The 18,774-nt window shown below is 34.6% G+C and overlaps 1 protein-coding gene across 1 annotated transcript in view; it reads right to left on the minus strand.

The window, feature by feature from the left end:
- The window catches only part of LOC124371370 (probable cleavage and polyadenylation specificity factor subunit 2), a 75,355-nt gene that overhangs the window by 40,919 nt on the left and 15,662 nt on the right, over positions 1–18,774 (minus strand). The window contains exons 3-11 of the mRNA XM_046829703.1: positions 14,753–14,912; positions 13,981–14,086; positions 10,936–11,181; positions 9,289–9,476; positions 7,906–8,028; positions 7,043–7,143; positions 6,345–6,497; positions 5,761–5,967; positions 837–922 (exon numbers count right to left, since the gene is read on the minus strand). Of these exons, the coding sequence (XP_046685659.1) occupies positions 837–922; positions 5,761–5,967; positions 6,345–6,497; positions 7,043–7,143; positions 7,906–8,028; positions 9,289–9,476; positions 10,936–11,181; positions 13,981–14,086; positions 14,753–14,912 (1,370 nt within the window). The remainder of the gene's footprint in view (positions 1–836; positions 923–5,760; positions 5,968–6,344; positions 6,498–7,042; positions 7,144–7,905; positions 8,029–9,288; positions 9,477–10,935; positions 11,182–13,980; positions 14,087–14,752; positions 14,913–18,774) is intronic.

Genomic DNA, 18,774 nt, shown 5'->3' on the forward strand with positions numbered 1-18,774 from the left:
GTATTCTATGCTATAGTCTCGTACAGTTTCTTTTGTAAGTTTAATTTTTAGGCATTAATTCATTTTTTAATGAACATTTTGTTAATAATGTTAATTTATTTCCTTCCTGTAATTTAATATCTTTTTAGTGCCATATCAATTAAAACCTTAGTCAATATGCATATAACTTTATAGTTGTTGATCTTTTTTTTATTATTATTTTTTTTTATTATTAGTATTAGAACATAATGCTACAAACCACACTACTAAAGCTTTATTCATCACAAAGTGGCAGCTGTTGAAGATCAATATTGAACTTTAAATGACTACCAATACAAAATGGATATTTTAAGAATCCCAAAAAGAATTGTCAAAAAACACACTTTGGATACTCCATTGTTTAAACAAAATCTACCAAAACAATACTATTTATGATTGCATACCATTCCTCTTGTTTTTCCCCTAATTTTATTCAGAGTACTCTAGAAACGAATATACAAATAAATGGATTTGAAGGGATTAATAGAAGATTAATAATTTTAGAACCATGCACGTTTTAAAGTAGATTAAAATTTTGTTCAACATTATGTTATTAGAAAAAATTAATATTGATGTCCAAAAGTATTACAGTTAACATTTATTATTCATTTTTGAGCATAAACAATATGACTGGGGTATAAGTTTGGTACATAAGTATAAATACATAACATATTCTGATATTTATTGATAATAAGACTTTTACTTCTTTGATTCATACATATAATACTTCTCAAGACCTTTTTGGTGCAACTATAGTAAATAAAATACAATTGCAAACAAATGTACAGTAATACTGTCAAAAAAAGTTTATGTGTTACCGGTCAAATCCTCTTCCTTTTGGTCAACATTCTCTTTATTTTCTTCAACTTCCATTGAGGCATCTGCTAGTTTGTAATCTTCCGGCCTAAAAGAAACAAAAAAACATAAGACTAAAGGATATAATTACATACAGGCTATGTTATAATGTAATCTACCTTGCAGTGTGAACAACTCATAGAAAAATCAATAATTGGCAGAAAAAATAAAATCAATATAGTGGTATACCTATCAATGGCACTACGTAATGTTTAACTATAATATTTAAAAATTCTTTCCTGTATTATCTATAATTTCAATAACATAAGTTCATTGTATCATTGCATGTTTACTTTGTATAAAAAACCACTGCCGTTGGTTCATTCAATAAATAAATAAATATTGAATGTACTATGTGCCATTTTGTGAATTCAAATTTTAATACCTTGAACCCTTAGAGCTCGGAAGGCCTCTATGTGTGGCCATAACAAATTTCTCACACAGCTCACCTGTGATCCTGTCAACTCAGCAGGACACACATAGTGGCCAGTTATGTTCTGAGTCTCGACTTAGCAGTCTATTACAGTGCATATCACTCTGACACGAATTTGGAGAAAGGAAAATCTAAACTCCAGCCCTTTAAATCACTGGGATTTGGATGCAATCATCTAACACTTACAAAGTTTACTAGCTTTAAGTGTATATATTTTCTTTGTTTGCTCAGTTAACCATTCTTTTCTTGTTAAAGCACCAGTGTAGCTATGTAGTTCAAGCTATGGTTTTTATTTTTAAGCGTAGTTGTAAAAGTATTTTATCTCAAGTAAATTCCTTATATCAACAGATTATAGGTTTATTCGCAAACTTTGATGTTTAGTTTCACCAAATGCACTAATATTTCAATAAAATAATACTGTACAATATAGCAGTTACAGAGACACTGACAATCTTGAAGAGCAGTTACAGAGAACTTGAAGCCCTCAAGGGATGCTCAGAAAATGACCATTTTCAAACCCAGCAACGCCAAAATAAACCCATCAGTAAAAACTTTTCAAACCAAAGTCAACCCCCACAAATATACATCAATATGGAAGTCGCCTCAAAAAATGAAAACGCTTTTTTAGAAAACTGCCAACCAAAACAGGAAAGACACAAAAACATACAAAACCACAGGATTTTCATCAACTCCACTCTGAAAAAAAGGACTCAGCCTCAGAAATCTCAATTTTCCACCAGAATATAAGGGGACTGTCTAAAAAAGTTGAGAGGCTAAATCACTTTCTGAACCAGTTGCGCCCAACAGTACTGATATTAACTGAACATGGGCTAAATCAAGATAATCTACGCTCAATATCAATTCATGGATATAAACTAATTACAGCTTTCAGCAGAGGCAATCATAAACTTGGAGGAGTTGCGATATATCTGGAGGAAACATCAGGCATTGAGGGAGAAGCAGTGGATATTGCCAACTACTGCATAGAATTAGTGTGTGAAGCAGCCTTGATAAAGATCAAAATTAACAAACAATCACTACATATATTGGGAGTTTATAGACCTCCAGGAGGACAAAGTAAACAAGCAATCGAGATGATAGCTAGTATCCTGGAAAATATTCGAGCAGAGACAAATCCAATACTTTTAATGGGTGACGTTAATTTTGACAGACTAACTGACAATCCAGAAAACCAACATTTTGAAGAAGAGCTGCTAAGTCATGGAATAATACGCCTCCCTCTCCCAGAAACACGCATAACTAACACTTGCAAATCATCTATAGACTGCATATGCACTAACATGCCCAATTCAACTGTCAAATTCAATATTTTTCAAACAGGCTTATCAGATCACACAGGCCAACAATGTCTTTTACACCTAGAAAGTAAAATCCCACAAACATCAGTGAGTGAACACAGAAGAAATTTCAGTAAACAAAATCTTCAAAATCTTAAAACGGAGCTTATGAAAGTAGACTGGAGCTGTGTGTATAATGAGCCTGATGCTGAAGAAATGTACAATGCCTTTTACAGGAATGTAAGGCTGAATCTGGACTTAACTTGCCCAAATAAGAAATCAAGAACCAAAAAAAGATCTAAGCAAAATGGCAAGTACGATGAAGAAGCCAGGAGATTGAAAGAAATTTTTCTCAGGGCCTTTCGGAAATATGAAGTAACTGGCAATGCTGCAGATAAGGCTGAAATGATCACTAAGAAAAAAGACTACGACCTCAAGCTTAGAAACCTTAAACGTACTGCAGCAACAGAATACATAAATAAATCCGACAATAAATCAAAAGCACTGTGGACCATAATAAACTCAGAGAAGCAGGCTAAAAATCCAAGTGTAACACCTCTTCAAATAGAAATAAATGGTACATTTGAAAACAATCCCTCGTTGATTGCTGAAAACCTAAATAAATTTTTTGCAGAAGTAGCAGAAAATACACTGATAAAAAACAGAAATGATCTGCATTATGTCCCGCAGTCAATTCAAAACCCTCCCATTAGGCAATACATCGAAGTGTTCAACTTTGCTCCAACTAATGAAAAAGAAGTTTTAGAAATAATTAGCTCTCTCAAATCAAAATTATCATGTGGTTTGGATGAGGTACCATCCAAGGCTGTCAAGCATTGTGCTGAAAAACTCGCTGCCCCCCTTGCTGCTGTGATAAATAAATCATTTGAACAAGGACACTTCCCATCATTACTAAAATTATCGAAGATTTACCCAAAACACAAGACTGGAACAACTACAAAATTAGAGAACTATCGGCCAATTTCATTGATATCCACATTTTCAAAAATAATAGAAAAAATTGCAATCAAAAGGATGACTGAACATCTGCAAAACCAAGAGCTGCTAACAAAACATCAGCACGGCTTCTTAAAAGGAAGATCAACACTAAGTGCATTAGTCAGCCTAGTTGAATTTGTCACAGATCAGCTGGAGGACAACAAACTTGTAGCAGCTGTTATGGTTGACTATAGCAAAGCTTTCGACTGCTTGGGACACGACCTCATTCTAACTAAACTGGCAACTCTAGGTGTCAGGGGAGGGTCGGGGAACTGGATAGCGAGTTACCTAGAAGGACGCCAACAGCTTGTAGAATTACAAACATCAACAAATGGTAAGAAGACATCCTTCAAATCCACCTTTCAACCCTCAAATAGAGGAGTACCACAAGGCTCAGTTTTGGGCCCTTTTCTGTTTGTCCTTTTTACCAATGATTTTCCAAATTCCATAAATTATAACTCTGTAATGTATGCCGATGACACTACTCTCCTTCTAACCACAAATACTGCTGAAGAGCTCAACTCTGACATAATATCATCAACGCAAGAAACACTTCACTACTGTCTCCAAAACGACCTGGTAATAAATCCAAAAAAGACAACCTGCATAAACTTTAGTAGGCGACTGGACGAGATACCAAAAATTCCTGATCTCTTGGTAGAAAAAGAAGCCAAATTACTGGGAGTTACCATAGACTCTGATCTTTCCTGGACTACTCATGTCAATAATTTGAGCAAGAAGCTGGCATCAGGAGTTTTTGTTGTGAGAAGAATGAAGTGGATTGGAGGACTCGATATAGCGAAAGCAGCCTACTACGCCTTGATTGAATCCCACATTAGGTATGGTTTGATAGTGTGGGGTGGCACAACCAAACAAAACCTAAATAGAATCCTAGTCCTACAAAAGAAAGCAATAAGAACACTTGCTGATCTAAAACCAACAGAGAGTTGTAGAGAATCTTTCAAAGCACTAGGAATTCTAACAGTGATAAGTCTCTATATCCACACTGTTGTTACCCACACACACCAGCAGGACTACAGACGAGGGGAGAATATCCACCACTACAACACGAGACGAGCAAAAGACTACATACTTCCACTACACCACACTACACAGTACAGCAAGAAGCCGTCGTACATCGGACGTAAACTGTATAATGCACTACCAGAATCACTGAAGAACCTGAACACCCAACAACTGAAGAGACAACTACAGGACTGGCTGGTGGAACGACCGCTATACACATTGGAGGAATTCTTCACCATGACACAAACCTACTAATTTTGTAAAGCAAGAAGCATGAAGACAATTCTGTATTTTGACGCCATTACATTTTCTTGATGAAATTGTAAATAAAGCATTTTGATTGATTGATTGATTGATTGAATCGGCTAAAGAGCAACTCCAAAAAATGTTTGCTATAATATTTGCTGCAAATAATGAAATATCAATTTAGTTCCATATTTGGCTATCTCCATTACAGCACATTCCAGCCAGTGGCCGGCCGAGCTTAATGGGAGCCACTTGGTGTAGTCCACTGAGTTGACAGACTGGACGTAATGATAATCCTCCAGTACAACATGAAGCTGCCATAAATACCCTTAGCGGTTTCAAGCTCAGAGTACATGTATGTGACACACCAATCCCTAAGTGTTAATTTATTAACAGCAAAAATATACTAAAGTCAAAGTTAAATTCAAAACTTAGAAATGTTAAAAAAAATGGGCTGTATAATAACACTGGTGTGACATTAAATAAATATCATTATCAAGTGATTATAATTTAATGTGATAAATGAAGATTTTCTTCATTTGCACATTATTTGAATCATCCAATGGTTTTACTTATTTTGAGCCAAATTAGAATGTTAATATTTCACAGTAATGTTGAACATTAAGTATTGTTGTAACTAAGTAGAAGTCAATGTCATTGTCATTTACTAAAACATGAAAAGCATCAGTGGAAATTTAATATTTTTAATGATTTGAGACAAAGTTTTTACCAAGATTTATTATATTCTAATGTTTAAAGATGTCTTGATGTACAAAATAAGTAACTGTTTTGAAGGAATGTACGGTAACTTAATTTTATTTTTATAATTCATCTATCAGTTCAAAAATACTCAAGTCCTCTGATGTCTTTCTTCCAGATACTCACTTGATAATGTCTCCATACTCATCAAACTTGATCTTCTCCTCATAGAAGGGGAACATGGGATGTTGTTTCTTGCTAGTCTTGAAGAAGCCACTACCAGCTTGCCCCTTAATAGCTTCAGATTTGACCACTAGCAGGTCATGTTTACCTCTGATAGCTGCTAACTCCAGTTCATCCTCCGAGTCTGAGCTCAGGTACACATCCAACTCTCTGGAAAGTAACACTTCCAGATCAATTTCACAGCTAGATATTTTATTGTGATTGATTGAAAACAAAAAACAAACAAAAACAGTAAAATTTCATATCTGCCAACAAGCAGGAATTCATTTTCTATACATGAAAATATTTTACTATTTATAGTATTTGAGAGTTTAGTAAAAGTAATAGAACCTTTTCTTGAATTAGAAACCAGTCAAAATCTAACATATATGTGTATGATTATATCCTGGCGTTGTTAAATTTTAACCATTTGATATAAAATTATCTGATTAGAAATAAAAAATCTGTCAATTCATAACACACTATCCAAACGAAAAACAAAAGAAACCAGTACTTCTGATTAAACTGTAGAGTTCAAAGAAACTTACGCTTTTTCTTTTTCCTTTTCTTTTTCTCGTTCCTTCTGCAAATATTCCTCCAGTTCTGCACCTTCCAACCGTACCCTCTTCTTGACCTCCACTTGTATGGTTCTGTTACCTCCGCCGTCCACCAGTTCCCGAGCAAGGGTCCCGGGAGATGTCCTGTTACAACCACTTCACTAATACATTTATCACTGAGTTGATACATGATATGGATTTCCATCTTTGAGCAGAAACACAGAGTGATTATACGTTTTGTAGACAGAGACTTAAATGAGGTGTGGAATGCAATCACCTAGACTTTGGTTAAATATATAAGAATGACACACAAAATATCCCCCAACATTGAATTAAATATCTACTTTATTATTAACCCTCCAACTGATGACTGATAAAGATTATAACAATTATTTTAAACTTCTCAATGATACAAGGTGACACTCTTACTCTGGTTTTAAATGTAATACATTGTGGATACAAACCCATTCCTGACATACATTTATTACACATTAGCAGGTTTAAAGAATAAAAGTATAATTATAACAACATTATAATTTTTATAGAAAACTGGTAACATAATAAGCTGATTTATGATTGATCAATTTAGGTAATCTCAGCTTTGCCTCTAATAGGATGACAAGTTGAAAATAACAAATAATTGTTACTATATAAAATATATTATATCAACAGAAAGAAATGTAGCAAACCTATTTGTAATGATGATGCTGTTGTTGGGTTTGGTACACCACTGCAGGAACAGTTCCCGGGAGAAGCCACATTCCATATCTGCAGAACTAGCCAGCACCACCTATCAACACGAACAGCCAAATTGTAAGATCAGTGATGATACTGTTATTAGATGTGTTACAGCAATGCAGGAACAGTTCCTAGGACAAGCCAATTCCATATCTGCAGAACTGGCCAGCACCACCTATCAACACGAACAGCCAAATTGTAAGATAGCAACCAGTGATGACACTGATATTAGATGTGTTACAGAAATGCACGAACAGATCCCAGGACAAGCCGCATTGCATGTCAGCGGAACTGCCCATTACCGCCTGTCATCACCAACAGCCAAATTGTAACAAAGCTTCCCTGTGATGATACTGTTATTAAGATATGTTACACTAATTCAGGAACAGTTTCCAGAACAATACTCCAGACTATACCCTGTAATTTATGATTCTTTAATAGCTAAGCAAGTACATATTTTCTAAATTTTAAAGTATACAAACAGCAAGCCTTAGAGAACTCAAATATTATGATCTGAAAATGAATAAGAGATTTTTAAACAGAATTGTATTTAGTTGTTTGTTTTTTATGAAGTAAATCACAAGATGGAAGCTGTCTTTTGAAAACTTAGTTGTTTCCAACTTTTATTTTTAATAAAGAGTCAATTAAAAACAACTCATACATAGGCTTTTTATGTTTTATACAAATACAATTTTAGGGTTAAGTTTGCTTTATTTTCATACTGTAAATTCCTCTAACCTCAAAAGGAAAATAAGTAATTTTATCTAAAAAGCCATGTCTATTCAGAGTAAAGGATGTGTTATCACAGACTCACCTTGGGACTGGAGACCCTATTCAATTCAGCCATGCTGTGGCAGAGTTGAACGTGTTTGAACTGGAACGGGTTGTTGCGAGCACCTTCAAAACTTCTCATCAGTTTGTCACTCATCCATTCAATCTAAAAAAATCCAATGTACTTTTATTTACAAGGTAATTCTGTTGACCATGAAGCTTGATACGTTCTCATGTACTCTTGACTGCAATTCCCATATTAACAGTTAACAGTAGATATAATTCTCAATCCCATGCTAACATGTTTCCGGTAGCTTCATGATTATGCAATGCCAAACAGTTGCAAGCTGAAAAACTAGAGACACCAGTAGTTTGTCACTGAACAAACATAACTTGACAGTAGCTTTATTTGATTGCTACTGCACTCTAATGGTAGACTATAAAATTATTACCAAAATATTTGGTGAGTATTCATTGAAATCAATACAGAATGTTGTCTATGTGAGATTTTTAGTCCCTATTATGATTGTATGTCTTTCTTTTTTTAGTGTTTCAGTTGGTATGGCAGGGACTAATAGAAATAGTGAAGAAGAAGAATTACTGTTTTTACCTAGTCCTGAGTTAGGTTTTGAACGATGGACTATTCTGAAAAATTATTTTGAAAAACATGATTTGAATGTGAATCCAACTATCACACAATACTGTATCTAACAGTAAATCAACAGACATATACATATCACAAATGTATATTGCATTTTATTAATTGTAATAAATTACCATAAATAAAATTTGTGTGATAATTGTACATGATTATAAAAATATACCCTTAAAAAATTAGTATAACTGTAAACCTAGCATTCAAGGGACTACTATTCAAATACTGTTGCAATACTTCTGGAGTGGCAAGTGAGGGGAGCTTTCTGTTAAGATTCCATGGAGGTCTCAGCCATTGCCATATCGCAACAGACTGACACTTATAATTCTTACCAGTTGTCAAACACACAAAGCATGACTGTCCTAGATCTAGGCTTACTACAGGTACTGAGGAAACTTTGTCCAATCCAACCACCATCCTCTCAAACAAGTCATTTTCATCTCAACATTTGAAGTTGATGATGTGCCACTTCAGGACAACCATTGGGGTTATCCAGACATAAGTGACAAGTTTTGTTTATAGAGTACCCACTGCAGGTTCTACTAAACAAGTAAAAACTAAGAGGTGACTTATTATCTCTTTGAATATGTCCACGATGGTCAGGTACAAAAATATTAAGAGACTAACTATTGAGTCAGCATCTTTAAAGTACATGTTTTACTTTATATTGTAATCTTGTACTTAACAAATTTATAATTGGGTACAAAATAAAATTAAGAAAATGAATTACTGTAACACATGTCTGTGAGTATAAAGAGAAAACTAAATCACCTGGGACTTTGCAAATTCCACAACATTGTAGCTGACATTGTTAAGCAGAGCAAGCGAGTAGGCCAGCAGGCCCGAGTCTTTGTTACGCCACAACTGGTCCAACATGTGTGCTAACTCTAGCACTCGCCCGGCTGTATCCACTGTTACCAGCACGTTCCCATTGTTTCGCAGTGTCTGCAGTATATTCGCTAAAGACAAACACATTATAGTGAGAAAGAAAATCCTTATGAGGCTACTTGCCAAGTGTTAGAGCTTGATGCCATTAGAATTATGATTAGCACGTCACTGCTACCCTAGGCAATAACCTAGACAAATCCTTTTTGTTGTTTCACTGTTTTTGTTTATTGGATTCAACCGTAACACAGTCACATGAGTGTTGCTACATGTGTTTGTTGAGTTTTACTGTTTCTTTTGTTATTAGCTGGCAGCAAAGCTGTTCACTGTATTGTCTGACAGTTTGTTTACATTATGTACAATGATGATCATGAAATCTAGCATGATTCTGAAGTAGAAAAGGTTTTGTGGAGTGATTTTGAATATATTCAAGTGATAAAAGTAATATATAAATATCAAATTCCACTACCCATTTATTTGATGTGGAAAATTGTTTGAAGGCTTTTTAGTGAAAAAAGGTGAACCTTATAAATACTATTATGTATGAACTATAAAAAAGAGTTTGATGACTTAAAATTCATTGTTGTGAACTATGAATCTTGCCATTAAACAAAATAATGACTGACTTTTTTATGTAATATTAAAAACGTACAGCCTATTCCAAAACTAGCAAGCCTTTGACCAGAGCATGTCTTAATAAGTCTGCCAGGCCGGGCTTAGGCATATTGCAGTATTGTACATATGTACAACGTTTATGTAAACATTCATATAATCATTACTACTTACATGTAAAGTTAAAATTCACTTTGTTGTACCTGTACTTCAAAAGAATTTTAGTATTAGCAATAGTATTAAAATATTCTATATTAAAACTTGAAAAATAAAAAAAGATGTTTGTTTTCATTGTTGTTTTCATATATTTATATTTTATGAATTTAACCTCAAAAGGAATATTGAAGATCCAACTCCATATCAATTCTACAATTTTAAGCTGATACACAATACAGTGCTTGCAGACAAGTTTTTTTTAAAACATTTATTGCCAAACAACTTTTCAGTACAGACATCTGTCATGTTTTTTCTTGGGGACAAATTTTAATTTTTCACATATTTAATTCTGATATTCTTTTTTATTTTCATTCTATTCTTTTATTTAATACAAATCTATTAGGACTGACTTTAATTTTAAACTTCTTGATATTTTAATCTTCATTATAATTTGGTAATTAATGTCATTCCTGTGTTTAAAATTTGTTTGATCAAATATATTTGTACTGTGGCTTTTGATTTTAATATTATTTTTTCCATGAAATTTCCAATTATTTGTATGTAAACCATAAAAGAGATAGACATTTTTATAAAAGAAACATTGCTAATTCTGAAACTTAACCTTGCTGGAAGCTGCCATCATGACAAAGTTAATTATTCTTAAATTATAATCACTAAAATTCATTTACATGAAACAAAAGTATGTTAATAATATCCAAAACCAATCTTTAGAGACAAAAAAAATTTAAGCAGTGTATCACTTACTCATGAGCTTTTCGTCACGCGCCCTACGCCTGGCCTGCTGGTAGGTGGCATTGAAGGCGTCAGTTATGAGCAGAGATGGCCGCTGGAGTCGCTCTAACTCGCAGCCATTCAGGTGCCTCTCCTTTTTGTGGTTAAAGTCCACAGCATAGATAATGTCTTCCTCTCCTACCTTCATGATCTTCCACATAGTTCCCCCGATCATGTGGCCAGCGGGCAGTGGCGTTATCGTTATCCCGTAGCCTTTTCCTGCCAATTGTTAACATAAGACTGATCAATATTGCGTTTTTTTACAGTTTTCATGTTCAACATAAAAATATCAAATTTGAAAACAATAAGTACTATTCAAAAGAAGACTTTAGAGAGTGAACAGTGAATAACTAAGACCAACATTTTTTAAATTTTAAACTATTTGGTTATCTCCAAGGTTTTAGGATTATAAAGAGGCAAGTCTGAGTGCGCGAGGCATCATAATGGCATCTGGTATAAACTCTCTGTAGGTGATGCACAACTTTTATGACCTACGGCAATAGCAGTGTCCATCTTGGATTCGGGTAGAATGTTTTGAACAGAAAGGGGATCATGTGGCACATTATTTTGAACTGTCTCATTCTCAGGAATATTAATATTAACTTTGTTGTAAAATACCTTTATTTGTGTGAGTTACACCCAGTTAAAGTTTAACTGGTAGACTTTCACAGGCCATTATCACTACACAAATGAATCTATCTTAAAACAAACTTCACATTTGTTCTCCTGGGAATGAGACAATTCAAAATAATGTTCTACATGACCCCCTTCCTAATTGAAACATTTAACCTAAATCCAAGACGGCCACGGTGTTACTATAATTTCTATAAGTTATGCCCCCACATAACAGAAAGCCCATACCAGACATGATTTCTCACACTATTCATCTTTTTACAGCGGTATATCCAGACTTTTGTGCCATACCCTGCCAGTAAGGCATACTTATACTTCCCACAAAAAAAGAGATATCTAAAAAAGAATTCAAATTTGTATTCCTGAGAATGAGGCAGTTTCAAATGAAGTAACCCATGACACCTTTTCCATTTGAAAATGTTTACCCAGATTCAAGATAGCCATTGCTGTTGCAATAACTCCTAAAAGTTATGTAACCACTTACAGATATTCCATACCAGATACCACCTTGTATATAAACACACACACACACACACACACACGCACACGCACACGCACACACACACACACAATCTTTCCCTTTATTTCTTGTAAAAAACAAATTGTCAAAGTCTCTATAAATTCAAAAGAATTTTGTCAAACATTTGTTAAAAAACTTAACGTTGTATATATACAAAAATGTTCATTAATTTTATTATTAAACCTATTTTGAATTTTAGCAGAATGTTTTATTTGATGTTTAGATTAAGTGTTGGTAATATTAATCTTGTAAGATAAAATAACAAGACTAAGATAAATGTGTATAACATTGTGTGATATTCTAAATTAATAAAATATGTTATCGCACTACAAGGCGTGTTAAGAAAGTAAGTACCATTATAAAAAATAAAACAATTTTTTTACGATACAATTTTATTTCTACATGAAAGCCCAAACAAACAATTTTTAACATAGTTTCCACCGATGTTCAAACACTTGTCGTCGCGGGTGATCAATTTGTCTATACCCTCTTCGTAGAAGGTTCCTGCCAATGAATGTAGCCATGACTCCACAGCAGTTTTCACTTCATCGTCAGTTTCAAAGTGTTGGCCGCCTAGCTCACGCTTCATGTGCAGGAACAAGTGGTAGTCAGATGATGCCAAGTCCGGCCTATAGGGCGGATGATCGAATTGCTTCCAATGAAATTGTCGAACCTATGTTTAAGTGTAACCAACCGTATGGGGCCGAGCATTGTCATGGAGCAACACAATTCCATTACTGAACATTCCTCTCCATTTGCACCTTAGTTTTCTTAAGGTTTTGCAATACCTTGCTGCATCAATGGTTTCACCTCTTGGAAGAAAATCAATCAGCAAAACACCTTTCCGATCCCAAAAGACAATGCATGTGATTTTTTTGTACAGACATTGTCATATTAAATATTTGTTTCTTCAGGGATTGCGTGTGTCACCACTCCATTGATTGCTTTTTGGATTCTGATGTGACATGACAGACCCAAACTTCATCACCTGTCACAATATTGTTTTAAAAATCCTCACCATCATCACTGTACCGTGTGAGAAAAATCAAAGCACTTCCGGGTCACTTGGTTTTGTTTATGTCAGTGAGCATTTTTGAAACACATCGGGATCACAGTTTGTGGTAATCTAAGTGGTCCGTAACAATTTTGTACAAAAGAGTGTGTGAAATTTGTTGGAAATCATCAGATAGCGTTGTCATTGTGAAACGTCTGTTCTCTTGGATTTTTTGTCAACTGCTCTTACTAGATCATCGGTGACGAGAGAAGGCTGACCGCTCTGATTCTCATTACGCACATTTGTTCAACCGCCATTGAACATTCTAACCCACTTTCTCACAAATTCTTCACTCATCACGTCTTCCCGTACACATTTCAAAGTTGATGATAAATTTCAGCTGGTTTCACATTCCTTGTGTTAAAAAAAATCTTATTACAGAATGAATCTGACAATTGGTGGGATCACTAATTGTCTTAAACATTTTAAAAGTTCAGAGAAAACTGAAAACACAACATATAACAACTAAAATGGCGTGAGTCGATAGCCAGTGAACAAGGACAACTAGTGCATGCGCGGAACACCGATTGCAGTGCTACAGTGGCAGTAGAATGAAACGGTACTTACTTTCTGAACACGCCTCATACATTGGTTTATATTTTCATGTTTATTCTTTTATGATATTACAACAACATAATCTACAAATAAAAATGAAGAATTAAAAAGATGACTTTTAACAATCAAAATTCTACATAGTTTCTCATAAAGTATTTTTAAGGAAAACTTCCATATATTTTATATCTGTTATGTGAAATGAGTATGACATTGCAAAATGTTACTGACTATATTTATTTCTAGGCTAAACTAATACCTTTCATATTGATGCTTTGATTATACTTTAGCTGTACAATTTTATCAAAGGCTGCGTCAACATCATCGAGTGTAAACATGTCAAACTCTTCCATGTCATGCCGTGACTGTAACAATCAGATAAATAAGTTTTCAACTACAACAAACAATAGAGAATTGTAGGTTAATGTACAAAGTGATTACATGAACTTAAAAATGTATTACATCAATACATCACTTCATACACCAAAAAATTGCTACCATTGCATGTAATTGACTCAATAAAACTAACTATTTATTGAATTATGGTTTAAAATTTACAATTTTCAAATTTTACTTTACCAAGTGAGTTGCACTAATTTCAGACATCATCTGTTGTGCTGGAATAAAATTAATGGTGAACACCAGTATAAATTAAATACAATACACACATACAACTTTAATTACAAGTAGTTGAAGAAGTTATGTTATGTTTTTTAAAACAAAAAATATTTTAATGTTTCACCCTAAAAGTATAAAAGTTCTAATTTTATGTTGTATCAGTTGCAACGATAATTTGTAACAATTGAAATTAGTATACTTGACAAACATGAGCACTAGTTTTAACCCTTTGACGTGGTTTGATGTTGTATCGACACAGCACCTCACACGATCATATTATATGGTTTGATGTTCATGAGAAGTCATAGCATTGCTTTACAAGGCGTCCAACATGCTCTACTACTATTTAATATGAAAGATTCAAGAGCGTAACAATAAACTTATTAGCTTAATTTTTATAGTGAAATACTCACCTGGTATAGGTCATACATGAACATCTGGCCCATCTTATAGACAGGGATAGTGGCGTAGATGGGACAACTGAGCCCACATTTCCCTACCATGTAGGGTAACGCCCCCAGATGCAGGGGGTCTGGGTATGACAGTAATACTGCATCTATCTGGTTGACGTACCTGTGCAAAAAAACACAGATTACCTACTTTAAAAAAGTATATACCTATGGGTTATTGTAGATAAAAACAATCTGAAAAACATATTACTGATTAGATTATTTGCTACTTTGTGAATGTAAGGACATACTGTAGGACATATGTTCTGATAACGTTCAGATAGGAAATCTGACACCAATAAATCTAAACAATAGACAATATATAGACAATAGGCTTTATTTGTACATTCTTAGAGAATTACAATTGCGTCAAAACAAAAGTATAATTCAGGGATAATACATATATTATAGTTTTAAGTGTCAAGATTCCATTGAGTTTTCCAATTTAAGAACTCTTTAATTGTGTAACATGGATGATGCAGCAACTTTCTTCCTAGCTCTCTCTTCATGGCATCACTACTGCTCTGTGATTTGATGTCTTTAGGCAGGACATTAAAAAGCTTGGATATCATGTACGGTGGCTTCTCTGAAAACAGTACCGTTCTGTGTACTGGTAAGGTAAAATCTGCAGCCCGGCGGGTGTTGTGTGTGTACCCCTTGTCAAGTTTTTATTGTATGCGTACATTATCACTTGAAGTATGTATAAAGACACCACAGTGATTATACGGAGCTCAATAAAGGCATATCTACAAGTTTCTCTAGGCTGTAGACCAGCTAAAATGCGGACACACTTTTTTTGAAGAATAAGGGTTCTTTGTAGATTTGCTTTACTAGAGTTACCCCATGCTGAAAGACAGTAGCTGAGGTAAGACTAAAAAACTGCATAGTAAGCGGTAGTTGCTGGTTTTAGATCACTTATAGACTTAATTCTCTTTACAATATAAAGTCCTGTGGCCAGTTTTTAGCAGAGATTGTAAACATGTATAATCCATTTTAGGCTGTTGTCAATTGTAATACCCAAGTATTTGGCTTCATTCGATGATTCAATGTTTGGCAGCAGTCCCACCTCCTCTTTTCTGCGACCCATTTACTCTCATTTACCACTAGATTGTTGTTATGGCAGTACTGAACAGCCATCTCCATTGCTACATGGGCTGAGACTTCTAGGCTACCAGGTGTGGAGTCACTGAGGAGGAGTGCTGTATCGTCCGCATATGGTTGTTGAATATTCTTCCAAGTATTTAGGGAGGTCATTAGTAAATAAAATAAAAAGGACAGGCCCTAAGCAGAAACGTACGGAGTTGATGCCATTTTTAAGATGTCCGTATAATACGGATGTCAGGGTTAAAAGAGTTAATGAAAATAACACAATTATAGTATTGATATTTCCTCTTATTTATCACAATTTACATGCTGTAACAGATCAACATCGGTTAAATTTTAAATTTCAAATGGTTCGCGGCAAAAACGGTAATCAGAAAGTGAAGTGTAAGCAGAAGTTGACATGTACCACAAACAGCTGATAAAGCAAAACAGGTATTATGTTTTTCATCACATGTAAGTTTAAAATAATTCATAAAACATAGGATAAATTAATCTCAACAGAAATCAATTTGAGCTGTTCCATTACGATAATTAATAAAAAATTTGATATTTAATATATATACGAGGGGGTACCCAAAAGTAACCGGAATTGTATTGCTGGCAGCCGGCAGCGTGTAGTACACATTCCTGCCGCTAGGCGTGTGTCGCGCAACCCATTGCGAGCTCAGTGACCCCAGTTCCGTTGTCCTAGTGCATTCTGTTCGTTCGTAGTGACTGTTTTCGCTAACCCTGTTTTGTTCTTGTTTCGTTTTTTGTCATGGCAAGTTTAAGTGAACAACGTGCAGCTGTGAAATTTTGTTTTTTACTTGGTAAAGATGCTGCAGAAACTATTTTAATGTTGCTTACAAAGATTATGCTATGGGGAAAACTTAGGTCTACGAGTGGTTCGCTCGATTTAAAAATGGCGACATGTCGATTGAAGACAAACCTCGTTCTGGACGTTTATCAACCTCTCGAACGGACGAAAATGTTGAGAAAATTCGTGAACTTGTGCTCACCGACCGACGACAGACAATTGAGGAACTATCAGAGAGTAGTGGGTTAACTTGGAGCTCGGTTCAGCGAATTTTAACAGGAGATTTAGGACTGAAAAGGGTTGCTGCCAAATTTGTTCCTTGACTTCTGACTGACCATCAAAAGGCACATCGAGTTGAAACTTGCCGCCTTCTGAAAGAACATCTCGAAAAAGATCCCGATTTTCTGGAAAAGGTAATTACTGGTGATGAGTCATGGTGCTATGGTTATGACCCAGAAACGAAGCAACAGTCAAGCCAATGGAAGTCGCCATCTTCACCTCGTCCATAAAAATGTCGGCAAGTCAAATCAAACATCAAAACCATGTTGATTTGCTTTTTTGATGCTAAAGGCATTGTTCATTCTGAGTTTGTTCCTCCAGGTCAGACTGTCAACCAAACATTTTATTTGGAGATTTTAAGAAGATTGCGCAACAGTGTTCACCAGAAAACGCCCGATTTGTGGCAGACTGGTTCTTCCACCACGACAACGCACCGGCACACACAGCCATCTCAGTTAGGCAGTTTTTAGCCAAAAACGGCATGGTTCCGCTGCCCCACGCACCTTACTCGCCTGACCTCGCTCCATGCGACTTTTTTTTATTTCCACACATGAAAAGAGGCTTGAAAGGTCAACGATTTGACAGCGTTGAAGAGGTTAAGAAAAAAACGAAGCTCGAGCTTGCAGCCATTTCTAAAGATGACTACAAAAAATGTTTTGATCAATGGAAATACCGTTGGGACAAGTGTATTAGTTGTAATGGAGATTATTTTGAAGGAGATAAGGTCGTATTGTAAAAAATTTGATAATATATAATTTTTATAAAATAATTCCGGTTTTTTTTGGGTACCCCCTCGTATATAGATTATGACAGGTTAAAAGTCAAATGATTGTACTCATTTTATTTAGAAATCTGTTTATTCTGAAATTTTCTCATTGCAATTATGGTTACACATAAGTCCAATGTAAAATGTTTGCTAACGCTCAGTCAAATCCCATGCAGTTACATACACCTCCATTAAACTTGATGTTGCTTGTACAGAAATGAAGTTTCATGAAAAATTTTAAGTCTGCTGTAGCAAGAGACGTACCATTGCAAGTTTGAGTTATGTCAAATAAACTGTTGGATAATGTTTTTAAGCCTTAGATATATTGTTTGAACTTCGCATGAGTATGGTTAATGTTTTGCTGTAACACAAGTACTGATATCTCTTTACATTATTAATGTAAGCCAAATTACCAGGTTTGTAATGATATGTATTGTACTATAGTCAGTTTGTTCTTGAGAGATTGTGCGGACAGACAGACATACACAAACAAAACTTTTTTCCACCCTCCTGATTGACAGGCTTCACTAATGCTGTCAATAAAAATAGCAATATTCCTCAAAATAACCTTATTAATTTAAGAGACTACTCACCACAATTACCAGTATAATATCGAGTGGATGATAGTATTGATAAATTTTAAATGAGCTACGGTTTCTATATGGTAACAGTTGATTAGTACACACAATTTTCTGTGAGGTCAGCTATCATCATCATCTCAAATGCTTCTATTCACTGTATTTTATAAACAATAATATTACTTCATTGCTTGAATTTGAGTACTTGTTTAGTGTATATTTAGCTCTAAATTGTTTTGCTGAAAACATTCTACAGATTTTTAATTTTGGTTTTGTTCAGTTCTCAGTTTTTGAAGGCTCCTATTACACACCAATAATATGTAGAATAGAAGTTCACTTCAAATTGATCTAAGGAGGAAATGGTAATGTCTACTGTTTTGATTTAAAGGTAGTATGAAAATGTAGAAACGCTCCAACGGAACTAGCAAACAGGGGCAAAATAATAATAATAATCTATAATATA

The sequence above is a fragment of the Homalodisca vitripennis genome, chromosome 1, assembly GCF_021130785.1.
Source record: "Homalodisca vitripennis isolate AUS2020 chromosome 1, UT_GWSS_2.1, whole genome shotgun sequence".
In the NCBI taxonomy this organism is placed as follows: domain Eukaryota; kingdom Metazoa; phylum Arthropoda; class Insecta; order Hemiptera; family Cicadellidae; genus Homalodisca; species Homalodisca vitripennis.